Below are 25,618 nucleotides of genomic sequence, written 5' to 3' on the forward strand. Positions count from 1 at the left end.
CTAATTTTTTTTTTGCTTAGCACACTTCCAGATAATGGCTGTAGGAACCTAAACAGGAATGTCTGTTGGGTTATATCACAGATCATTCTGACCATTCGATGGTATTTGTGTGAACTGTATTTACTCAGCTGTGTGTCCCCACCCCTGTGCACGTCACTTGTCCCTGTAGCTGCTGCAATACAGGTTATATCCCTCACACCAGCCCACATTTAATTTTGCATCAGGCTGATTGTTCATGTCCAGGTGCCAACTGATGCATGACCGCGTAGGAAAATGGAGTTTGGAGGTTTTTGCATGTTTCTGACCTCACAATTCACCCCACAAGTGTGGGAAAATCAACCTAATTGTCACAAGGCTTTTGTGATAATTCAGAAATTTCTGTTCAAAGTACCCTTAATACAGATTTTAACTTTCTGTGTGTTTCCTAGAGGCAGAATTAGCTCGGATGACAGTCACTTTAGCTTTGCCAGCCATAATATTCTCTTATATTCGCTTTGCAAGAAAAGAAGTAAGATTTTACCATGAGCTGTCAGTGGATTCTCAAGTTATGACAATAATCATGCTGTCTGGGAGATCTTTGGGAAATGTTTCCTGCCGTGGGACAGAAGGAATTTGGTTCTACTTTGTCTTCCTGAGCTATCCCTTCCTAACAATTGTTGGCCTGTTTTATACAAACACCACTTTTTTTCTTAATTTGTGAAGAAAGGTCAGGTATTTGGAGGAAAGACAGATGAAATACTAGAGGTCCTGGAGTTTTATTGTTATTTTTAAACTGTCTCACTACTTTAAATCTTTTTAATTTTAGTTAGAGTGTGGTTGAAGTCAATTAAACCTACGAGCACACTTTACCACATCCATGTTTTTCCATCAGCTTTCCAGCAGTGGGAATCATCCAGCTCTCCGAGGCTTGTTAACATTCAGATAAGCATGGCCAAATAATTAATGCTGTTCATTGTCCTTCTTTTCCAGCCAAGAACAGCATCATCCAGGGCTTGGAGAACGTGGAAGCCGTGGAAGGAGGGGAGGCCCTGTTCGAGTGTTACCTCTCCAAGCCCGAGACCTACAATTACAACTGGCTGATTGACGACGAACCTGCCAAGACCACAGAGAACACCGAGATGGTTTACTTTGAAAATGGGCTCAGGCACATCCTGCTGCTGAAGAACCTCACCCCCCAGGACAGCTGCAGGGTGACTTTCATGTGCAGCGACGCGGTGACCTCGGCCTTCCTGACGGTGAAAGGTAACTCGAGCGCTCGGGCGTGGGGGAGTCCTCAACTTCTGCTTGGAAAGAGGAGAGGAACCAGGAGGATGTGATGAGTAGCAGGGAGGAAAAGCTGCATTTGTTGCCTGCTTCTTACTTATAATCTTCTTCCTGCACAATAAATCATAGAATCGTTAAGGTTGGAAAGGATCTCTTGGATCGTTGAGTCCAACCGTTAACCCAACGCTGCCAAGCAAGCACTAAACCAAAGAATCACAGAACCATAAAATCAAAGAATGGTTTGGGTTGGAAGGGACCTTAAAGATCACCTAGTTTTAACCCCCTTGCCATGGGCAGGGACACCTTCCACTATCCCACGTTGCTCCAACCTGACCTTGGACACTTCCAGGGATGGAGTAGCCACAACTTCTCTGGGCAACCTGTACCAGGGCCTCCCCACCCTCACAGGGAAGAATTTCTTACTAATATCCAATCCAAATCTACTCTCTTTCAGTTGAAACCCTTTCCTCTTTGTTCTATCACTACAGGCTCTTATAAAAAGTCTCTCTCCATTTTTCTTGTAGCTCCTTTCAAGTACTGGAAGGCCTCAGTTAAGTGTCATCCCGAAACCTTCTCTCTGCCAGGCTGAACAAACCCAATTCTCTCTTCCTTTAATGGATGATATTTCACAGTTTTCATATTTTCTTGTTCTGTAAGATATGACATGGTTAAAAGCAACCACACCTGGCACTGAGTGAGCAGCAAATGACTGTCTCACAGCTGTCATTATTCTGATGAGTTGGGTTGTATTTATTTGTTCTCCAGGGCTCTAGAGATGAAAGTTGTATCAACAATGATATTATCTCTGTGTCCTTGTACTTTATGCTATTACTGGAGACTCCTGTGGGGATCAGGACCCCTTTCAGAGTACAGAAACAGCCATCAGTCTCCAGTTTTGAGTTGGATGAGGCTTTGAACTTGGTCTAGTGGGAGATGTCCTTGCCCATGGCAGGGGGGTTGAAATGAGACGATCTTTAAAGTCCCTCCCAACTTAAACCATTCTGTGATTTTATACCTTCTGTTCTGGTGATAACCATAACTTCCCTTTTAAGGACCTCCTTGGTCTCCAAGGCCTGACTGCCCAGAGCTTCAACATAAATATTCCCAGCATCTCTTGATTGTTTCTGTAACAGGGACCTTGATTCCCGATTTTAATCTACAGGATGGCGCCTGCAGTTCTTGCAGCCTCTCAAGGATGTGGAAGTCTCTGTGGGGGAGAAAGCCACATTTAGCTGTGTTCTGAGTGAAGCTGTGCCCATTAATGAAGTGGCCTGGTATAGCAATGACGTAGAGATCCAGTTGGGTGAGGACTGGGAGGTACAAGCAGATGGAAACAAATACAAACTTATTCTGAAAAAAGCCCAGCTGCACCATTCTGGAGAGGTGACCTTTGCTTCCAGGGAAGCAATTTCATCAGCCAAGCTTTCTGTGATAGGTAAGTGTCTGTTGTTCCAACCCGGTGGCACCTGGAATCTCAAAATCTGGTATTGAGCTACTGCATTGAAATTTCTGATCTTTGCTCCAGTTCTTTTCCCTTTGCCTCGCACGTCCCAAAATGGTGTTCTTAGTCTGAGAAGATGCTGCTGGGCAACCTGTTCTTTGACCAGAAATAGTCTACCTCATCAGGCTGGTGATGGTAGAGATGTTCACCGACTTTCTTTAGCTGCAATCTTTTGTAAAATGTAATGTAAGCTCCAACGAAAATCAATTTTCTCAGAGTGCAACATCACCCTCAGCAACTGTGGGTGTAGGAGGGATCTGAACTGGAGTTCATGTGGAAAAATTATCCAGGATAGCAAAGAAGTCTTTGTAATCTGTTAATCAACTCAAGAGCAGGGCAACCATTTTTCCAGAGTAATGAGTTCCATATTAAAACCTCCATGTGTGGGACATCCATGAAACACACACCTTGTTTTCTGACAGATTGAAATTTTCTTTATCTTATTTTGGGCACTATACAATCCTCATGAACTCTTCCTGTTGACAGATTTTTCTGTATGAAATTTAGCTGACAATAGAGGAAAAAAAAGCTTTTTTATGTAATTTTTATTGTGTCCAGAGTTAAAGAACTGGCTGTTGACCACATTTGCCTGGTACATTGTGGCAGGTAATTTAAATGGTAAATGTCTTGAACTTGAAAACTAAAACAATTATTTCTGTCTTCCAAGCCAAAGTATAATTTAATTATAATTTAATTTCCAGTGTACTGAGTATGGGGGTTGGAACTGGGTGATCTTCAAGGTCCCTTCCAGCCCAAACCATTCTATGATCATCAGTAATCCATCTGGTAGGGCACTAGATCCTTCCAATTACATATTTATTTGTTATTGCCTGATGCCGTAACACGTATCACAGTTGCACAGAAACTGAGTGATTTGCTATTAAAATACTGGAGTTACACTTTAGTTGCCTCTTTAGTCCATCAATAACTTGATTTCCATTAAGGCCAGACCTAAAATAAACATCATCAAGGCCCAAATATACCTGAAGTTTACAGCAAAATTCCTCAATGATACGGAGAGTGTAGGGTTATCTTTATTTTGAACTGGGTGGGGCAAACCAGCAGGTTTGACATCTTTCAGTACTTGGCTGCCAACATGAGAGGAGGAAGAGCTTGGGAAAAAGTTGTTGTGGGCTGCCTTGAACAAAACCTGGTGTGTTGTTGGTGCTCTTGTTTCCTCCAAACTGCACATCCTGTGCTGCATCCATCACCACGGGTTTCATTTCTGGTGGAGTTAGGATAGAATGAGGCAAAAGGAACGTGTTGGAACGAATTTGGGGTGACCAAGACCCTGCAGGGGGGTGGGCAGTGTTGTCTTCTTCACCCATCTTTCTCTTTTGTTGCATTATTTGTGTATATTTTTCAATAATCTCCTCGAAGAAATGCTGGGGACGCAGTGCCTTTGCTGTCTGATGGTGGAACTTGGGAAGCTACAGTGGGATGGGGAGCTGCTCCCTCAGTCTTTCTTTTCTTGCAACTCTTTCTGTGAAAGCTGAATGCCAAAAAAATTCCTCAGACTGAGAATAGTAACCTAAAAATCCTCTTTTACTTAAGGCTCAGACACACGATGATGGTTTTGTCACATAATTGCTGCCAGTGCCGGACGCTGATGACTCTGCACATGCTGACTTTGTCTGTGAGAAACCCAAGGCATTTTGGGCAGGGCTTCCCTCTCCCTGGTGAAATGTGCAGAGGGGCAGATCATGCTCAGGAATGTGCTGATTTGGGGAATTTAACAGTGCTTTACATCCCAGTCAAACTCTTCGTGTTTAATGCACTTGCCACAACTTTGAGTATCACTGTCGTACAAACACCCTTCCACTGGCAGGTCTCTTTCCTAAGTAAAGCATTTTTATTTTTAAATTCTTTATGCTTTTTGGTAATTTTTACTCCTCCTAAGCTAATCTAAATATATATTTTTATATACTTTCGAGGCTGGGATGAATGCTGCTTTGAATAATTTCTTTTTTATTCTTTTTACTGTTTCTTTCTCGCCTCACTTTCGGAACTGCCTCACTTCTAAACATTTAGGATCTCCCAAAAATCTGTAGAACTGCTTGAATACTGGGGATGGGTAAATGAAGACCAGCAAATAAACACAGGAATGTGAAAAATGCAAAGACTTCTGCATGTATATATTTAAATGGAGACAGGTTAATCACTGGAAAAGCTTGGAAAGTTGTTTTGATATTGTCTTAGGAATTACAAACTTTGGATGCTGCCAGTCTTTTTATTACTTTCCTTTGGTTGTCTACAACAGCTGATGAATCTGTAAATGATGGATGGGATGCTTGGAGTGATGTAGAGTGATCTGGAGTGCCTGGAGCCAGATTATGATTTGTTCTTTGCATTAATTCACTTTATTTTTGTCCTTGCAGAGCCTCCAGTTACAGTCACCCAGCCTTTGGTGGGAGGATCAGTCACAGAAGGGGGGCTGGCTCACTTGGAGTGCACATTATCCAGCAAAACTGAGGAAAAAGTGACGTGGTTCAAAGGAAAGGAACAAATAAAAGCTGGAGGGAGATACGAGATCCTCTCTGACGGGAAAAAGCAGACACTCATTATTCATGGGTTCAGACCTGAAGACCAGGACACCTACACCTGCATGGCTTCCCCTGAAGTCAAATCTGTTGCCAGCCTGAGCCTTGAAGGTACAGAGTGTGCATTCCTGTGGTGTTAAATCAGTTCTGTTTACGGACAGCCAGGACCATCTCCACTGCTTGGACTGGAATTTGCTTTCTTTCACAAGCCCTGATAACAATCCACAAAAAATTGTTATTTTCCTTTTTTTCTGGTATTCCCCGGTATGTTTCTGTGTCCCAAATAGTTTTGAGTTGCTCATCTGAGAGTTTCCTCAGTCAGAAATTTAAAATGTGACACCATTGTCTCTACATGGGGTTGTGGTGCTTTTTGAGATGCTTTAGGGTATTCCGTGGGTGTCCCAGACAACCTGGAGCATCTCTAAAGGCACTAGGCACTGTGGAGAGGCAAGTGAACGTGTCCCAGAGACTGAGGCACAACCTTCAGGCTCAGACACATCCAAACAGGCAGGTGAGGTGTGTCCATGGGAGGTGGGAGTCTCAGCTCCCAGCATAGCCGCTGGAGGTCTATTAAAATCCATCAGTGAAGCTCTGTCTAAATGTAAGAGAGGATGAGCCTGAGGAGCTTTCCAGCCTGTACTGTCAATCTTAATTAGGTGTTCATCAACTGCAACATTAAAAAGGAGCAAAAATTTATTTATTTGGTTTAAAAATGCAAGGAATAATAACCAAAAAAACCTTGCTTTTTGGCTGTGTTTTAAGTGAATAGAATCACAGGGTAGTTGAATTTGGAAAGGACTTCTGAAGACAGTGTGGTCCAACCCCCTGCTCAAGGAACAAGTTTCCCAGGGCCATGTCCAGCCATATTCACCTCCCAGAGAGGTTGTGGAGTCTCCTCTGGAGATTTTCAAAAGCCATCTGGGCACTGTCCTGAGCAATGTGCTCCCTACTTGAGCAGGGAGGTTGGACTGGGTGACCTCCAGTGATCCCTTCCAACCTTCCCAGTTCTGTGTGATTCTGTAAATCCACATTTTGTCCCCAACAGAATGCTTTGTTAGACACCACCAATACTTTTGTGCTCAGGCTTTAGGGTAACATTTCCATGTTTCTCAAAGCTCAGTCACAGTCTTTGTCTTTCAACGTCTCATCAATTTGATTCTCCGCAGTGCCCACGGCGACGATGCTAAAGGAGATTGCCAGGGAAGCACCCCCTGCAAGCCAGCCAGGGGAGCTGGTGGATGGCCAGGTCCAGCCCAGCCTGCCCCCTGAGGCTGCTCAGGAGGGAGATCTTCACCTCCTGTGGGAAGCCCTGGCCAAGAAGCGCCGGATGAGCCGGGAGCCCACCTTGGATTCCATCAGCGAGGTGCCTGAAGAGGACCTCGAGAGGCTGCAGAAGCTGAGGAAGGAGGAAGCAGAGATGTCCCACTACTACTCAGAGGAGTATTCCACGTGTGACGAGCTGGCCAGGACGGGAGAAGCCGATTTCTCTTTCACAAGCTCAGATGATGAGTCCAGAGCTGGGACACCCTCACTGGTGAACTACCTGAAAAAGAAAGCTGGGAAGACGAGTATCAGTGTTACCAGCAAGGTTCAGTCCACCTCCACAGACAAATTATGGAAGCAGTGGGAGAAATCCAGTGTGGAGACTGCTGTGACCACCACAGCTGCCAAACCAGCTGAACCAGAGCTGCCAGACTTAGATGACCCTTCCATGAACAAGGCTGCTGTGAAGATCCAAGCCGCTTTCAAAGGCTACAAAGTCAGGAAGGAGATCAAGCAGCAAGAGTGCCCGGTGTTTGCCGAGACCTTCAAAGACTTCTCTGGCGAGCCTGGAAGCACTCTGCACCTGGAGTGTGTGGCCCACAGCAAATCTGACATGAAGGTCCGGTGGCTGAAAGACGGGCAGGAGCTTTCGGATGGCCGCTACTACCACATAGACAACTACAGCGACGGGACCTGCTCGCTGATCATCGCCGGCCTGGACAGGAAGGACGCGGGGAAATACACCTGCGAGGCGTCCAACAAATTCGGCAAGGTTTCCCACAGTGCCAAGGTGGTGGTTGGCGCTCAGGAGGCTCAGGTGCTTCCTAAGAAGCCGGCGAAGCAGAGCACGGACAGTGAGACGGAGAGCTCGTCCGGCAGCGAGCTGGACGACGCTTTCCGTAAGGCAGGGAGGAGACTCCACAGGCTCTTCAGGGCCAAGATCTCCACAGAGATCTCCGACGTGGAGGAGGAGCTCTTTGTCAGCGCGGACGAGGGGGACATCGACGTGGTGGACCACCAGACGTACCGGGAGGACGACCAGTACATCTACATCAAGTTCGAAGTCTTGTCCGAGGCCAAAACGGCCGCCACCCGGTTCAGGGAGATGTTTGGGGCCCTGGGGATCCCCGTGGAGATCGATATTTTGGAGCAAGGCCCTAAAAAGGTTGAACTGCGCATTGGGAAGGCCTCACCACCCACCTTTGGGAAGTTTGCACCACCCATAGCGAGACCTCCGCCGCCTTTGCTGACTTCTGACACAGGTAGGGGAAGCAAACCTTGAGGGTTCCTTTTTTGTTCATGGAAAAGACAGCTGGAGTAGGTCAAAATATTATCTTTTCACTCTCAAACAACTGAAAAAAACCACTGTTTTATTTTTTTTTCCCTTCATTTGGTGCAGATATTTTTCTGGAAACTTTGCACTTTTGGGAAAAAAAATGAATTTTTTATTTTTTATTTAGAGAGAGAGAAGGGACATTAGTGCTGAAGGAGGAGTTTGTAAAATATCAACTTATCTATGAAGCTGCTTCTCATGATATAAATGTCTCCTCTTACAATAATATAGCCATAAATGCTGTGATTATTATACTTAAATGAACAAAACAGTTTTTAGGAAGGTCTTGAGGGAGACAAGACATTTTGGCAAGGAGAGGAAGAGAGGAAATGCACAGTTGGCAACTGTGCTTATGGAGGATCTTCATGGTGTTTGTCAGGGAGTTCCTTCTTGACTGTTTTCACAGACGTCACTCTGAAAATAAAAACCCAGAAACCAGAAGTCTTCAGGCATTGGGCACCTCAAATAACATCTTTTAACACAAGTTTTTCCCTTTCTCCTCTCCGACCACGCCCACTTTAGCTCCCATGTTCATGACTGAGCTCCAGAACCAGGAGGTCCAGGATGGGTACCCGGTGAGCTTCGACTGCATCGTCATCGGCAAACCGCTGCCCACGGTCCGCTGGTTCAAGGATGGGAAAGCTATCGAGGAGAACGACCACTACATGATCAATGAGGACCAGGAGGGGTGTCACCAGCTCATCATCACTGCCGTGGTCCCCACTGACATGGGCGTTTACCGTTGCCTGGCTGAGAACAACATGGGAGTGGCTTCAACCAAGGCCGAGCTTCGGGTGGACCGTGAGTCTCAAAATCGCCGTGGGAAAAAACAAGGGAAAGGGTCCTTTGGGGAGGTGGATAATTTTATTATTTTTTTTTTCCCCCAAGAAAAGCACAATTTACGTCAGAAAAAAAGAAGTATGTGTTGCCCACAAAATATTTCACTTGTAAAACTATAAAGTTTCTTAGGCCCAGCTGGGTTTTGCCTCTTGAGTTCAGGTGGGGTTTGCCAACTCCAAGGCAAGGCTCAGAGCAAAGCTTTTCGGGTAAGCAGAGGTGTTTCCCATAATCCAGGGTCATGTGGGATCCTGCTGCAGGGAAATCTTAGTGGGAAATCTACGTACCAATCACTCGAATTAGCAAAGCAACTTATTTTTCTTTTAAATTCCCCTACTTACTTATTAGAGCAAGAATTATAATAAATAAAAAAAAAAGAAAAATAGTTTAAAGCTCAGATTATAGAAAACACAACTTTTTCCATTTAACAGTGACCAGCACTGACTATGAGACAGCAGCAGATGCAACAGAGACATCCTCTTACTACAGTGCCAAAGAATATATTTCAAGGTAAAATATCAAACTCTCGCTCCAATTTCTGACTTGATGAGATCAATGCGTGTATTTATGTCAAGCCTGGTTTTACCCTGTCTAGCAAGACCAGTTTAGTGTCACAAAGGAGCAGCCAGACCAGCTGAGATGCAAAAACTGCAGCAGCTGGACATTTATCACATGCATATTTGTTCTGGCTGCCCTCTGGCAAGCCTGGATATTTCTTCCTGGTGTCACCCCCTTACTTTAGTCTCAGATGGTGCTGAATCTTCTGTCATGATGACAAAACCCACAGTCTGAATTAACCTAAAATAGGCCATTCTGATTCCTAACTCTTACCTGCCTTGCTGACTTCCCTCTTTCTGATTCTCATTGTTTCTTAGCCGAGAGCAGGAGGAATCCACCACTGAGGAGGAGCAACTGCCCCAGATCTTTGATGAGCTTCATGACATTCATGTGGCACCTGGAGCATCACTGGCTAAATTTCACCTGAAGGTCAAAGGTGAGTGGGTCCCACAGTACTGTCAGTTTTCCAGGTTTGATGTCAGGTTGAAGAGCTGGACAAGGTTTTCCAAGGTGCTCTTCCTCACCTGTGGCCCTAGTTTGTGCATCTTGCACCATGAGTGCACAAACCAGCCTGGAGAACATGTTCATGCTGATGAACATTGATGAATATTGACTTTTGCAGCAGATAAAGTGTCTCCAAGCATAATGACAGGCAGATGTTTCTGAAAACTGAGTTCTGTCTTTCTCTGAGCACAGGAGCAATAATAATAATAATAATAATAATAATAATAATAATAATAATAATAATAATAATAATAATAATAATAATAATAAAGCAAGGGTGTCCTTTGTCCTCTTAAATAAATTAAACAGTTGTGGACTTGCCTTATTCTAGGTTGCTGCCACAACCTAAAAACTGCAAAAACATCCTCCTGGTGTTGACTGTGGCAGGGATAGGTGGGGATTTTCCTGTTTTCTCATATTGCTGTCTATAAAAATTATAAGAACTGATTTGGCTTCAACTTTTCTCCTTTGGTGTATGTTTCAAATCAGACCCAGGTGTCGTTTTTCCGACCTTCAAGGCATTTGCACTTGCAGCCAATATGGGGAGTGCCAGAAACTGAGGAGACAGGAAAGAACTTCAACAGATAAATAGAATTTAATGAATTTTTAGCCATTCCTAGTTGAGTGAACCCTTGAAACAGCAGCCCAGGGCAGAGCTGGGGGCGCATCACCTCCTGCCTGTTTGGAGATGCTCCCAAAGGGATGTTGCCAAGGAATTCTGTTCTCCATGCCACAGGGTACCCACAGCCTCGTCTCTACTGGTTCAAGAATGGGCAGCCCCTGAAGGCCTCTGATCGCATCCTGAAGACTGACAGGCAGGAATTCCACTCCCTGGAAATTCAGGATGTCACCAAGGCAGATGCTGGGCAGTACCTGGTCTTCGTCATCAACTCTGCTGGCTCTGCCTATTCCTCAGCCAGGCTGGTGGTCAAAGGTGGGCATTGCACTGTTTTGGGCACTTACTTTTCTCTATTCCAGTGTCTTTTTCCATTTGATAAAGTTATTTTTCTTGAGAAAGCCTACCAAGGTAGCTCAGGCGAGGTGGGGAAGTCTGTAGATAAAAGATGATGTGCTTTGATTTTAGTTCACCGATAAATTTACTGATTAGGAAGATGAGACATGTCACTTCTCCAGGCTCTTACAAACATGCATTTTATTCCTGCTCAACCTCATTAACTTTCAAAGCTTATTTTATTAAACTGAAGGCCTCTTATGAATCATACCAATATTTTTGTGTAATATCTCCAGCAAGGAATAATCTCCTGGAGTCGCCTTTGGAGTATTTTTTCTGCAATTCATGGGTTGAAAGTTATTTATATTTTTCATTTTGTTTTTTTCTCCTTTCATTACAGATCCTTATGAGAAAGAGGAGCCATCCAAAACAGGTGAGAGAAGCCACAGAGGGACATAACAGAACCCCCAGGAATCTTTCAGTCTAAACTCACCGTGTTTCATCAATAATGTTGTTTTCAGATTCCCATGAGCAGCTGATACCACCGAGGTTCCTTGAAAGATTTACTAATAAAAAGGTGAAAAAAGGTGCAAGCATCACATTATCTGTGAAAGTGGAAGGTAAGTGGGTTGATACCTTGTCTCCCTGCAAAAAAAATCGTGTAACTTCATGACACATTCTGGACTCTCTCTGCCCCAAGTCATTGTAACCTCATCTCCTGTATCTCAAGTCTGGAATTCCACTCCCTGTTTACATCTCTTACAAAGAGACTTTGCACAAAATCATCTTATTCATCTTCGCCTCCATCTTCTTGTATGTGACAACTGGGATAACAACATTTATTAGTCTTATGAAGATTTATTAACAGTTTTGGTTTTACAGAAAGACTAAATGTCTTTTCTGAGGGTGCTGTAAAATGATTTATGATCCTTTATTACATATTATGCCTGTTATTGCTGGAAAAGTGTCAGGAAATGGATCAAAACAACATTTATTCACAGCATGGCTCATATTTGTGAGGAAGGAACACAATTAGGAGGATTAAAGCTCGTTGCTTCACTCTTCCTTTAGGACATCCACCTCCAAGTATTACTTGGATGAAAGAGGAGTCCCGGAAAGACATCCTGTGGATCAAACCAGACACCCCTGGGTATAAACTTGCCAGTTCCAACATGCACCACAGCCTGATCCTGCTGGATGTGAAGAAGAAGTACAGTGGAGCTTACACGTGCATTGCCACCAACAAGGCTGGCCAGTCCATCTGCACGGCCAACCTGGAGGTTGCAGATGGTAAATCTTTGTTGCAGCACAAGCACATTCTCTGTATTTCCCTTTTATGCAGTGCCCAAGAGAAAAAAAACAAATGTGACTGATGAGGAAATTATCAAATCATGCACACAAAAAAGCACTTTCTCAAGATTAGCCATGACTTCTCTGCTCTTGTAAATGATTTTGTTCTTTGCTTCTATAATATTTTGGATTTTTGACTCTATTTTGTATTAACAGCAGCACCTTTTCTGTGTAAACAGGGGACGAGTCTAAGAAGCAAACAAATTAAGCACAAATTAGAGAGAAAGAAAGAGAGAAAGAAAGAGAAAGAGAGACAGAAAGAGAGAGAAAGAAAGAGAGAGAAAGAGAGACAGAAAGAAAGAGAGAGACAGAAAGAGAGAGAGAAAGAGAGAGAGAGAGAGAGAGAGAAAGAGAGACAGAAAGAGAGAGAAAGAAAGAGAGAGAAAGAGAGACAGAAAGAAAGAAAGAGAGAGACAGAAAGAGAGAGAGAGAGAGAGAGAGAAAGAGAGACAGAAAGAGAAAGAAAGGGAGAGAGAGAAAGAGAGACAGAAAGAAAGAAAGAGAAAGAAAGAAAGGGAGAGAGAGAAAGAGAGACAGAAAGAAAGAAAGAGAAAGAAAGAAAGAGAGAAAGAAAGAGGGAAAGAAAGAGAGAGAGAAAGAAAAAGAGAAAGACGGAAAGAAAGAGAGAGAGAAAGAAAGAGTGAAAGAAAGAAAAAAAGAGAGAGAGAGAAAGAAAGAGAGAAAGACAGAAAGAAAGACAGAAAGAAAGAAAGACAATGTAACATAAAAACCATCATTTAAAAAATTAGTTTGAGTGCTTCACTCTGTTATTTTGCAATGTAAAATTGCCTTAAGGCAGCTAAAATTACTTGACTTCCCTTTTACAGAGCTTTCCAGGGCCTCTTTTGACATTATTCCTTCAGTAAAATGGAGGAAAAGCAAATATAGGCTGAGAGTAAGGGCAGCACTGTAGAGGACCCCATTTTTCTGTTATCCTTCCTTGCATCCCACATTTTTGCTGTACCAAGAGCCACAGGAGCAGAGCTTGGGCAGTGTAGAGAAATGGGGCAACCCTATGAACATGACCAGGGAGAGGAGGAAACTGTCAGCAACAGAGGAGTGGGGATAAGTATTCTCTGCCTTCTGTCCTCTAATGACAAACCCCTAATCTTGCAGTGAAAGAGGCTGAAGTTCTGACCCAGGAGCGGGTGATGGTGTCCGAAGCCATCATGACCACACTGGGGTAAGTGCTTGGCCACCCAGGGATGAAAAGTGCTGTAAATACTCTGAAATCGAGGTCAGACATTTATTCTTGATGGTCAGGGAGGATGGGGAAGAGGGATCAAAAGAATGAATGAGTTTGGGTAGCTCATGTAAAACTCTTGTGACTTTTTTCATCTCCTGAGCACAATGCAAAGAAAATTCACAGGGTCATGGTCTGGTTGTTACTTGCCAATACTGAAATACATAGAAAAAGTAGGTGAAAAGGGTCTGCTGCACAAATTTCTTGTTCATAAATGCATCTGAAGATTAACCTCCTCAATTCACTGTTCTTGGTTTGGACATTAGGCAGATACAGTCTGGAAAGTGGTATCACCTGAACATAAATTAGCTTCTGGAACGTGTCTGGCCTAAAAAACCTTGGCCAGTTTTCCTCTGAAATGTGAAGGAATGGAAGAAAGCTGCAGTGTGTCTTTACCTATTCCACTGCAGCCTTTCCCAGTGATGTGTGATTTATCATTTATCAAGTGGGATGAGCTTCCTCTTGCTTCCCATGTGATAACAGAGAATTAGGGATGATCAGCTTTTGCAATGGAAATTTATATCCTCTCTCCAAAAAGCTGAGGCATAGCAGAAATGTTGACATCAGGATATTAATTTTTACAGAGCTTTACTCTTGGGAAATGCCACAAGTTCTCTTCAAGGGACCCAAGCAAATGCTGGTAGTTCTTCACATCTGTGAAAAAATCTGCCCTCTCCCTGCTGACATGAATTAGTTTGGTGCTGGTAAAAGCTGAGAGTGTAAGAAAGGACTTTTTGGACCTCAAAACCGTGGCAGAACCACTAAGTCACCTTGTTTCCCAACACACGGGCATCCTGATGTGATGGGAGCAGATCATGTCATCCAGCCTTTGGTTTCCTGATGAAATCACTGGAAATTGTTGAGAATTACTTTACTGAAAACTGACTGACACCACAGATCCCACCTGACATAATGTCTCTGACTGCAGAAGTTTTATTGCAGTGTCAGCTGGGGAGAAAGTCCCAGCAGCACCAGGGAGATGGAGCCTACTCTGTTTTGCAACCCACTCCTGGTCTTCTCAAGCTCTAGGCTGGAATGAAAATCAGGAATAAGGAGAATTCTCAGATGGGTTTTGGCTCCAAGTCTAAAACACCCTTTTTTTTGTGTGTGTGTCCATATGAGCCAGGTGCCAAAATTCTCATTTCTCACAGTGAGCCTGGTGTGTGTCAACTCTCAGCACCTGCAGCCCAAACCAGAGCCCTAACTTAGATATTCCCTTTATATCCAAGGTGGGAGAAGGGGGAATGTGTTCCTCGTTTAGCTCTCCTTACTACCCCTTTTATTTTAACTTTTAATTCTGCTTTACTTTATTTTTCAGAGCTATTCATCCCTCTGAAGCAAGAGAAGGTAAGAGAAGATATTTTCTCTCTCCCTACTCCTGCCTTTCGTATCTACAGCTGAGGTTGTCCATGTATTTAATGATTGCCACCCACTTTTCTCCCATTTTCTTCAAACTGTCTGAAATTTTGGAACTTTTCAGTTCTCAGACTGCTCTCTGTTCAAGACTGAATTAATTGGGGGGACTGTGAGCAAGCACAATTTTAAAAACAGGGGAAGGGAAGAAAATCAGACCTTCCTTCCACGGCAGCTTTTATTACTCAAGAAAAGATTACTTCCCAATTCCCATCTTAATAGCAGAACCTCTCTTTTCCAGGAGACCTTGAAGGAAGGGAAGGTGTTCCCAAAAGCCCTATTTCATTAGCTGATGTTGGCTCAGAAGAGTTCTTCCAGAAACTCACCTCACGGATCTCGGAAATGGTGTCTGCAAAAATAACTCAGGGTAAGGAACCTGCCAAACACAGTTTAATTTGTGTAGAAAAAAAATGAAGTCACTTTTTTTAGGTGCTATTTAATTAAAAGTGAGATTTATAACAGCAGGTTTTGAGCCAAGCATCCCACATAAGCTCAGAATTAAGAAATTTTAGTGGGAGTCCATCCAAACTGTGTCTTAGTTTACAGTTTGGAACTAGGGGAGAAAAAGCTATTTTATTAAGTTCTAAAAATAGCAGTGTATTTTTCCCATCCTAGGTATTTCAGTTTCCTCAGATATTCAACCCTCCTGAGCTGGAAAACAATCCTGCTTTCAAGACTTCACACACCTTCAAGTTTTAGCTCACAATGGGATTTTAAAATCGAGTTAAGGCTGAAAACTCTGTGCAATGAGTTTGCACTCTCAGCAACAGTTTGTTGAATTACATGAAAATCCTTGTTTGTGTTTGTCCTGCTTATCTGGTGGAAAAATTTTGACTTGAAACAAAAATAGAGGCATTATTTCTCCAAGAAATATTCTTGCAGTGCAGTGGCAATACATGCAGTAGGCATTCAACATCTTGTGTTAAAACATCCCAAATTTTTATTTAACCCTAAATATCCATAGGAAATAACACTAAATACTACTACAAATGCTCTTCCTAGGGAATGTTTGCTTTAAAGAAATGGAACACTATTATAGATTTATCCTTATATATCACACTTTGCTTTTCTTTTTAGCCAAGCTTCGAGTGCCAGGTGCAGAAAGTGATGATGATTCAAAAACTCCCTCTGCATCTCCTCGCCATGGACGGTCCAGACCTTCATCCATAGCTCAGGAGTCCTCCTCTGAGTCTGAAGATGGGGATTCCAGAGGAGAGGTACAATGTCTTTGTGGACAAGTTTGACACCAGGGGAAAACTTTACTCAGAATAACCAGTTTTCTACAGTTTAAGGATGTCCACCCCCTTTTAGGGCTGTAATTCACTTTAGAAGGTGTGTTTAATAGTTAAATATTGGGTCTGTGATACAGAGAATCAAATTCTGATGAGCAGCTTGAACAACAAGTTGTTAAGTCAACGTGGTCAAAGCTCATCCATCATTTGGCACTGCTTGATTTCATGGCTGAGCTTTAGAAAGTCAGGGCTTGATTTTCTGTGGGTCTTGGAGAGAGCTGGCCGGGAGAATTTTGTTGCAGAGTTCTTTGTGACAAAAAGGAGAATACTATGAAAATTAGAAATTAGAATTTTTGAGGTGATCATGTCAAAAATGCTTCCTAAAAAAAAAAAATAAAATAATTAATTAAAACTTTTGAAACGGTAACTTATTTTGAAATTTTCAGGACCACTGGTTTTGGGGTTTTTTTGGGGTGGGGTTTTTTTTGCCTTTGGAGAAAAACTCTGTTTCGTGGCATAAATATGAACCACCTCAAATAGACAGTTCTGAAAATACCTGAAAGCCTCTAAGAGATTTAGTCTTCCACTTAAAAAAAGCAAACAGTGGTTTTCTTTGCCACACAAAGGCTGGAGAACGAAACATTAAATGGAGATAAGCACTTTGACCCTGATGCTGTTGCTCTACTCCATTTCCAGAGCAGAAAATAACTGTTGTTTCATCCCTGCAGATCTTTGATGTCTACATGGTCACTGCTGACTATGTCCCTGCTGCACCTGACAGGGAAACCATCACCCTGAAGGAAGGACAATACGTGGAAGTCCTTGATTCAGCTCATCCTCTCAAGTGGCTGGTCAGGACTAAACCCACGAAATCGAGTCCCTCTCGGCAGGGTTGGGTGTCTCCAGCTTATCTGGACAAGAAATTAAAGGTGACTGATCGTCCTTGGTTATTTTTCATTCAAAGTTCCTTACTCCTGTTGCAGTTTGGAGCCATCCCTTTTGCAAGGAGAGATGGATGAGGTTGTTGAAGGGGTCTGTAACGTGGTCAGGCTTTTTCATGTTTTGATTAAACAATAACTCTGGTGTGTGCAGAGGTGCCTGGGTTGGAAAGGCCAAATCACCCTCCAGCAAAATAGAAATTTCACACTGGTTTAGGAATTCTTGAAAGGGGCTGTGAGCACGTGAGGGATATTCCTCAGTGTGCACTGATAAAAGCACTGCAAAGAAATAAAGAAATAAAGTGATAAAGTCGCTTAAAAGAAAAACGTTTCCTTTTTCTTGTACTGCAGCTGTCACCAGAGTGGGGGACAACAGAAATCCCCGAGTTTCCTGGAGAGTTTGTTTCTGAAGATGAGTATAAAAGGAAGCTGAGGTGAGCTCGTGTCTTTTGGTATTTGCACCTTTGAGTTTTCCTGCCTTTTGAACTAACAGGAGTGTTGATCTCTGGGTCCCTCCTGTCAGAGTCACTGGTTTTGTTCTGCTCAGTCCTGCCCCCTTCCCTTTCCCGGGGTCAAGCAAACCCTGGATTAGATCAGATTTGTATTTTCAGATATTTGATTGGGTTTTGCCATTGATTTCAGCCTAGGAAAATTCCAGGCAATCCCAGAACAGTGTGGTTTGGAAGGGACCTTCAAGATCATCCAGTTCCAACTCCCTGCCATGGGCAGGGACACCTTCCACTAGCCCAGGTTGCTTCAGCCTGGCCTTGGACACTTCCAGGGATGAGGCAGCCACAGCTTCTCTGGGCAACCTGTGCCAGGGCTCCTCACCCTCACAGCCAAGAGTTCCTACCCAATACCCCACCTGACCCTGCCCTCTGGCAGTGGGAAGCCATTCCCTGTGTTCTGTCCCTCCATCCCTTGTCCCAAGTCCCTCTCCAGCTCTCCTGGAGCCCCTTTAGGCCCTGGAAGGGGCTCTAAGTTGTCCCCAGAACCTTTTTTTCACGTTGGATAACTTTAAAGGAGGGTTTTACAAGACATAATCCTGGAATATCTCTGATTTCATGAAATCCTGAACTGCAGCACCTCTGCACTTTGGGGTGCCCCCTGTCTGAGGATGCATCTCAAGGGCAATTGTGATGATTTTTCTGTGATTTCTTTTTGCCTCTTCGTCTTCCCCTCAGTGTTCTCATCCAGGAGCTGCTGATCTCAGAGGAGGATTACATTCAAGACCTGCAGTTCCTCCTGACTCATCACCTCAAGTACACAGAGACCTGTCCCAACATCCCAGGAGCTGTAGCCAGTCAGAAATCCACCATCTTCAGGAATATTGGTGACATTGGTCACTTCCATTCCAGGTGGGCATTCCCACATGCCTTCATTTGAGACCGAGGAGTGGTTCACATACAAGGTGTCAGAGCCACACGATAATGATAATAACAACAACAACAACAACAACAACAACAACAACAACAATAATAATAATAATAATAATAATAATAATAGTTATTATAATCACAACAATCATTATTATTAATATTTTATTATATTATTATACTGATATATTATTACATAAATATTATAATTTTTATATATTATAATAATAATAGTATTAATGTGAAGCACTGGCGATACTGAGGTACAAGGGAATGGATGGTCCTTTCAGGATGATAAATGATGCCATGCTTTCCATCAGAGCACAGGGTTGGGACTTCCATAATACCCTTCAGTACTTCAAGGCTTATTTCTTGCCCTTTTAAGTGAATTTAACTGAAAAATAGTGAATTGCTATAAAAAAGGCAACAGAGTCTAACAGGGACTTCAGTGGTGTCTTCACAGAGACATTCATTCATCTAAAACTGAACATCCATGCAATCCAAACACATCCAGCTATGACAGGCTGCCCACATGGCACAGTGATTCTGCCTTCTCCAAGGATTTACTGCAGATCTGGGCCAAGAAAATAGATTTGCCTTCTCTTCCCCCTTCAGCTTTGTACATGTGAACCTGCCACAACACCCCTCATGAAACAGAGTGAGGATCTCTATTTTCACTCCTGTGGGTGGCTCAAAGATCCTCTTACTCAGGGTTTAACTTCCCAGCTTGAGCTAAGACCTTAAAAGTTCCCCCTACCTTCCTTGCAGGGCATTTCATAGAATCATGGAATGGTTTGGGTTGGAAGGGACCTTAAAGCTCATCCAGTTCCAACCCCCTGCCATGGGCAGGGACACCTTCCACTAGCCCAGGTTGCTCCAAACCCTGTCCAATGTAGCCTTGAACAATTCCAGGGATGGGGCAGCCACAGCTTCTCTGGGAAATCCATTCCATCCCATCCTCACAGGGAAGAACTTCTTCCTAATATCCAATCTAACCCTGCCTGCTGTCAGTTTAAAACGATTCCCCCTTGTCCTGTCACTCCATGCCCTTGTAAAAACTTCCCACACCTCCATCCAAGCTGAGAGGTTCAGCATCCTGCTGGGTGAGGGGGCACTGAGATGTTTGATGCTGATGTGGCAGCATCCCTCATGCCCCCCAGTCATTTCCTCTGACCTGATTCAAAAGCCTGGCTGCTGGGGCTGTGTTCCAGCCTCATTCCATCCAGCACCTTCTCCTCAGCTGTCCTCTTTCCTTTGCCTCCACAGTGTCTTCCTGCGGAGCCTGCAGGGCTGTGACACTGATGATGACGTGGCCATGTGCTTTATCAAGCACGAGGCAGAGTTTAACAGGTACATCCAGTACCTGGTGGGAAGGGTACAGGCTGAGTCTGTTGTTGTCAGCAAAGCTGTCCAGGACTTCTACAAGGTAAGGCAGTAAGCAGAGTATCTGTGGGAAGTGCATCCTATAGCCCACTGCATGGAGAAATGTAGTTATTCATCACAAATGTGATCCTTGAAAGGATTGTTAATATCTTTTGTAATGTTTGCTAAATATGACAGTTTTTAGTTCACTGTCTTGCTCTTCTTTGTAGGTATAATCAATACAGGAACATACTTTTGTATGCTTATGCATTTATTAATCTTATAAAGATCATACAGAAATGAATGTGGCTCTGCTGATGTGACTGTAAGGGGGGTTTTAAGGGCCACCACATTATAAGGCCAAGTGAACTCACAGAAATCATAAGTACAGATAATAAATATATAATAGACAAATCCTCCTTCTCTGCTCCAGCTGCTCAGGATTGAGGTTCACTGGTGAAAACACACACACAGAGCTCCAGATCCACGAGCACATGGGTGGTTGTGGATCCCTTGAGTAGCAAAGATGGCTCCTCTGCCCATCCAATACCCAAACCCAGATCCTGCACTTTTACCCTCTCCCAGCCTCTTACTTTTAGGGTAAAAGTAGTAGGTACTTTTTTTACTACCTACTCAGCAGTTACTCCAGCCTGATGCTCACCAGAAAACAAATGCTCATGTTCACACTCACCCCACATTCCCATGAGCATTTTCCAAGGAGTCATTATTTATCTTGTCCTTTTTGACAACCTTTCCTCATTTCTCTATGTATTTTTTCCAGAGATACACAGATGAATTTGAAACTAATGAAGATCCTTCACAGCCACTTATCCCACCACTGCAGTACTACCTGGAAAAACCCATAAACAGGATCCAGCAGTATCAGACAATAATTAAGGTAAGGGGGTTTTGTTCTATCTGACAGGTTTATGCTCTGCTCTGTGCAGCTTGTGGAGAAAAAGATTTTATTTTTATTTCCTATTTCTTGGCTTCCTCCTGGTGCAACTACAACTGAGAGCTGATTGTCTAAATAAGAGAGTAACCACCACCAGGGGTGATTTTTTCTAAATAGTTCTGTAAATGTAAATCCAGGTAGAGGTTCACAATCTCCAACCCCTTAAAGTTCTGTGAGCTTTGTATGAATGATCTTTAAATAGGTGAATACATATGTGTAAAAATATGTGGGTTTATATATATATATATATGAATATTTGTATATATATATCCATGACAAGTATCAATTTACTTCAAACTAAGCAACACTTACGTTATAAAAATAAGCATTTTCCAAAGTGTAAGATATTGGCTTACCACTTTTTTAACTTGTGTTTTATGTTGACATTGTAGCAGGATGGAGTTTTTTATTTTCTGAAAAGCCTTGCCCCGTTCTACCACCCTGAAATATTTAACCTTTCAAGCTTTCATCTGTCCTGCTGTCTCAGGTTCTAGCCCAGGCCACGAGCAAACATTTCAGAGCAGCATTTTAAACAGCATTTTCATGAGAAATAGCATTAGGGTGTCCAGGAAGAAGACAGTCATGCCAAAATATTTCTGTGTTCTAGTGTTATATAAATGAGCAATTGGAACAGTCTGGAGAGCTTTCTATTTTTGAACACCTTCTTGGACACCAAAATTTTTAAGGGTCTCTTGGAGGAGTGAAAGCACTTTCCCTGCCTTCATTGCTGAAAGAGAGGAACAGGAACAAATTTGAGAAGAGCAGGAAAACTGGCATTTCATATTTCTCCCAACCTCTCTTTTTATTAATCTCATGTTGACTCTCAGTTCAGCTCTGTTGCTTCAATTGCTTGTTCTGTGGAGTTGTGAGGGTAAGCAGAAGAGAAATGCAATGGATACATTTTGCTTTGGAATTTTTGGGGTTTCAATCGCTTTCTGGTATTTGTTTCAACTTTGTTTAATATTAATGGATGCAAGGAAAAGCCAAACTGGCTAGTCATTAAGGCTGTAGGAAAGAAAATACTTTATTATCTAAGCAGCATATGGTGAAAAACATGGGATAAAAGCTACTCAGGTGAAAGAATTGGAAGAGATATTGAGAAACTCTTTGGCTCTGAAAAAAATGTGGTTTTTTTCTCTGATTGCCCTTCATTCATCTACAGGAATTAATCCGAAACAAAGCAAGAAACAGCCAAAACTGCACCTTGCTGGAACAGGCTTATGCTGTGGTGTCTGCACTGACCCGGAGGGCAGAGAACAACCTCCATGTCTCGCTGATTGAGAATTATCCAGGGACCCTGGAGAGCCTTGGTGAACCCATCCGGCAGGTAACTGGGATTTCTCAGTGCTGTTGGTGCCACCTGTGCCTCCACTGGGTCCCTGAGTAGCCTTAATTCCTACAAGAAGCCCCTTTAGGCACCGTGCCTGAAAGAGAGTTTTTGCTTCTCCCATTTCTTGCTGCTTCAGAGCAGCCCTGGCTGGACTAAGGTTTGGAGCAGCAGAGCAGAGGCACTGATGGAGCAGCTCACACATAATGGAGTTATTTGTCTTTCTGATCCACTCATCAAACAGGAAGAGATTTGTTCTGGGGTCCCACATGATTTTAAGGCATTTTTCTTCCTCCTCCTCTCTTATTATTCCCAAGCTACATGGGCCAACTCCTGACATTTTTGTCATCTAAAGACCTGATTCTCCTCCAGGTCTCTCCCGTGAACCAGGTGTGGGATTTAGGATCACAGAGAAAATATGGCAACTATTAGGACACCAGCCTGGGACTTTCAACACTCATACTCAAATTCCTGTTTCTTTATAGACTTACTTGCCATGCTGGGCAAGTCATTTATCATGTCTGTTTGTATCCAATGTTTCCCATGGGAATCACGGTGTATTCCTGAGTGGAATTGTAAGGCTGAATTACAGCGATGGGGATTCATCTGTCCACATTTAGACATTCAAAAAAAAGAGTCCAGTCACACCCTCAAGAGTGTTTACTTTTTCCTAGTGGTGCCAAGGGGCAACCCCTGTCACTAACTGAGCTGTGTCTGAAGGTATGTGAAATTAATGTCCTGCTCTGGTAAAAGCAACCAAATCATCAGATAAATTGTCTGTGTAACACATAAAATGCAATTTTCCATTAGTATTTCCAAGAGTGCTCCTACCTGACAAGTGCTCTGTATTTTTCTGGCAACAAACCACACCTTTGAAAGCACAATGTGATGACAACCCCTGCGTGTGCCCCCGGTGGTTCTGTCAGTCTGATGGGTCACCTTTAGGATTAAAAACCATCTGCTGTGCTGTAATTAAACCAGAGACAAACCAGGTGATGATGTAACAGGAAACATTTATTTGTTCATTGAAAAATTATGGTGAATCATCATTTTTTATTACCTATTTTTATTATATTACTATTATTATATTATAATATTACTATTATTTATTAATTATTCCAGATGCATCACGACGTGCTCTTCCTTCTTTTTCCTATCAGGGCCACTTCATTGTGTGGGAAGGAGCTCCAGGAGCTAGAATGGCATGGAAAGGACACAAAAGACACGTTTTCCTCTTCAAAAATTACCTTGTGATCTGCAAACCAAAGCGAGACACAAAGACAGACACCTACAGTTACATCTTCAAGAACATCATGAAGGTCTGATCACTTTATCCTCTCTGTCACTTCACATTTGTATCCAGCTTGGACATTTCTCTAATCCTTTTGAACTATTCCTTTGTTTCAAAACCTCTTTGAAGCACAAGTAGAATCCACATTTATACAAAAATGTCATTGTCAGAATTGACAGAAATATGTCAGAAATAATCAGAACCTGGATGCAGCAATGAAATTACAAGAATTAATTCATCCCTGTTACCTCATTGAGTTAACACCATAAATATATTATATTGAGGTGAATTTTGATGTTTATAGTATTTACTAGCATTTGTAAATCTTTGGTTTTGGCAGTCTCTAATATTGGGAGTGAATTGGAAGAAATGTTATGGTCACATGCTGCATTCCATGGGGTTCTCTCTGCTGGTTACACCCTTTCCAGACAAAAATTCCTGCTTAGAAATGAAAAAAATTCAGAGAATGTGACCAACTCATCCTCAGACATTGAAGGTTAAGACTAAAAGAAATCGAGGAAAGAGTTTTCACGAGGCAAGAGATGCTCAACTCCAGTCAAAAACACCAACCAAAAAAACCCATGGAGTTCTTGACCAAGCTCAGTCGGGACATCCTGAAAGTCCTGATCTCTGTCTTAATTGATATTCATGAGCAGATATTACATTATTTTGCTGAAATGGAATTATTATTCCCGGTAAAATGTCAGTTTGGGAACCAGAGAGTCAAGTATACTGAGGAAAGTAGCTCTCAAAGTACCTCTGATTGCTGTTCACCAAAGCCACGTCACGTTGCTCACGCAATCCAAAAAATACCTTTGGAAGCCGTTGAGAGTTCCTTTTGCTGCTGGGAATTCCTGAGAACTTGGGATGTGTGCTGAGTTCCTTGTCCTTCTGCCACACAGCTGAACAACATAGATGTGAACGACCTGGTGGAAGGGGACGACCGGGCCTTTGAGATCTGGCACGAGCGGGAGGACCTGGTCCGCAAGTACCTGCTCCAGGCACGGACCGTGAACATCAAGAACTCCTGGGTGAAGGAGATCTGTGGAATACAGCAGCGGATCAGCGAGCCCATCTGGAGTAAGCGTGGCCCAAGATAGCCCAATCCCCCTATTTTTTTGTTTTTTGGATGGTTTCCTTGGTTCAGGAGGGAAAGGAGCAGACAAGGGGAGAGGGTTTGTGGTGATCCAAACTCCGCGCGGGCAGAATTGAGGGAGGTGGTTCTGCCCCTCTGCTCTGCTCTTGTGAGACTCCACCTCCAGTGTTGTATCCACCCCTGGGACCCCCAGCATCAGGAGGATGTGGAGCTGCTGCAGCAAGTCCAGAGGTGGCCACAAAGGAGATCAGAGGGTTGAAACACCTATTCCATAAGAAAAGGTGGAGACAGTCAGGGTTGGACTCTGATCCAGAGTCCTGCACTCACCAACGTAAATCCCTCTGTGACTTTTTTGGGTATCAGACCCTCTGTTTGACTTCTGGCTTACACTGCTGTTATCTGTGCTCTTGGGTTTGCTTTGGAATTTTCTCTAGTCATTCAGGCTGCATCATCCTCAGTGTCTTTAGAGATTCCACTAATTTTCTATCCACAACAATTATGAGCAGGGATATTAAATCTTTATTTTCCAGGCATAAGCTACAAATTGTGTCCACTACAGTGTAAGGATATTTGGCATCTTAAAATGCTAGAAGAGGATTGTATTTAATCTATATATTCTGAAAACAAGCCTGGGCATTTAATTTTTGTGCCTTTAGTGAGGTGTTTTAATGAGGAAGACTATCAGAATAATTTTGCATTGTTTCATATGGTTGGTAATAATGTGTTAAAATAAAAATCCCTTAACAAAGGAACAAGTTGCCCAGAGAAGCTGTGGCTGCCTGGAAGTGTTCAAGACCAGATTGGATAGGGCTTAGAGCAACCTGGTCTAGTGGAAGGTCCCTGCTCATGGTAGCAGGTTGAAACTAGATCATCTTTAAGATCCCTTCCAACCCAAACCACTCTAGGATTCTCTGATTCTAGAAAGCATGGATTTTATTGTATGGAGACCAACAGAATACTAGTTTGGATATCCAGGGTACATTTTATTTGAGGAATTATGGTAATGGTGACATCTGTGTGCTGTCTGAACAAAGGATGTGCTCGTTAAAAATCATGGTCAGCAACAAATCCCTTTTCTTTTTTTAATATGGCCTAACTTTATGGCCAACAGCAGACATTTGATGGACTGAATTTAGCCTCAGATAAGCAAGGACAGCACTTCACCCGGAAAATCTTGAGCTGCTAAAATTTCCTTTCAGCTTTCCATTCTGAACCTCACAGATTTGCAGATCTATTCTTACCTCACATAGCAGCAGCCACTCTTGGGCAGGGCCGCCCTCCTCC

At 43.0% G+C, this 25,618-nt stretch overlaps 1 protein-coding gene across 1 annotated transcript in view; it reads left to right on the forward strand.

Moving 5' to 3' along the window:
- Positions 1-25,618, forward strand: part of OBSCN (obscurin, cytoskeletal calmodulin and titin-interacting RhoGEF) — a gene marked incomplete at its 3' end in the record, with an annotated part of 185,620 nt that overhangs the window by 121,207 nt on the left and 38,795 nt on the right. Inside the window, exons 68-90 of the mRNA XM_029964680.1 lie at positions 970-1,242; positions 2,426-2,698; positions 5,143-5,415; positions 6,471-7,829; positions 8,423-8,701; positions 9,169-9,247; positions 9,613-9,731; positions 10,536-10,733; positions 11,152-11,184; positions 11,273-11,371; positions 11,823-12,041; positions 13,218-13,284; positions 14,663-14,691; positions 14,999-15,124; positions 15,835-15,974; positions 16,718-16,918; positions 17,279-17,361; positions 18,112-18,285; positions 19,570-19,729; positions 20,447-20,563; positions 21,783-21,947; positions 23,108-23,266; positions 24,141-24,318. Of these exons, the coding sequence (XP_029820540.1) occupies positions 970-1,242; positions 2,426-2,698; positions 5,143-5,415; positions 6,471-7,829; positions 8,423-8,701; positions 9,169-9,247; positions 9,613-9,731; positions 10,536-10,733; positions 11,152-11,184; positions 11,273-11,371; positions 11,823-12,041; positions 13,218-13,284; positions 14,663-14,691; positions 14,999-15,124; positions 15,835-15,974; positions 16,718-16,918; positions 17,279-17,361; positions 18,112-18,285; positions 19,570-19,729; positions 20,447-20,563; positions 21,783-21,947; positions 23,108-23,266; positions 24,141-24,318 (4,803 nt within the window). The remainder of the gene's footprint in view (positions 1-969; positions 1,243-2,425; positions 2,699-5,142; positions 5,416-6,470; positions 7,830-8,422; positions 8,702-9,168; positions 9,248-9,612; positions 9,732-10,535; positions 10,734-11,151; positions 11,185-11,272; positions 11,372-11,822; positions 12,042-13,217; positions 13,285-14,662; positions 14,692-14,998; positions 15,125-15,834; positions 15,975-16,717; positions 16,919-17,278; positions 17,362-18,111; positions 18,286-19,569; positions 19,730-20,446; positions 20,564-21,782; positions 21,948-23,107; positions 23,267-24,140; positions 24,319-25,618) is intronic.

Source organism: Manacus vitellinus, unplaced genomic scaffold (assembly GCF_001715985.3).
Source record: "Manacus vitellinus isolate BGI_N305 unplaced genomic scaffold, ASM171598v3 scaffold_78_pilon, whole genome shotgun sequence".
In the NCBI taxonomy this organism is placed as follows: Eukaryota; Metazoa; Chordata; class Aves; order Passeriformes; family Pipridae; genus Manacus; species Manacus vitellinus.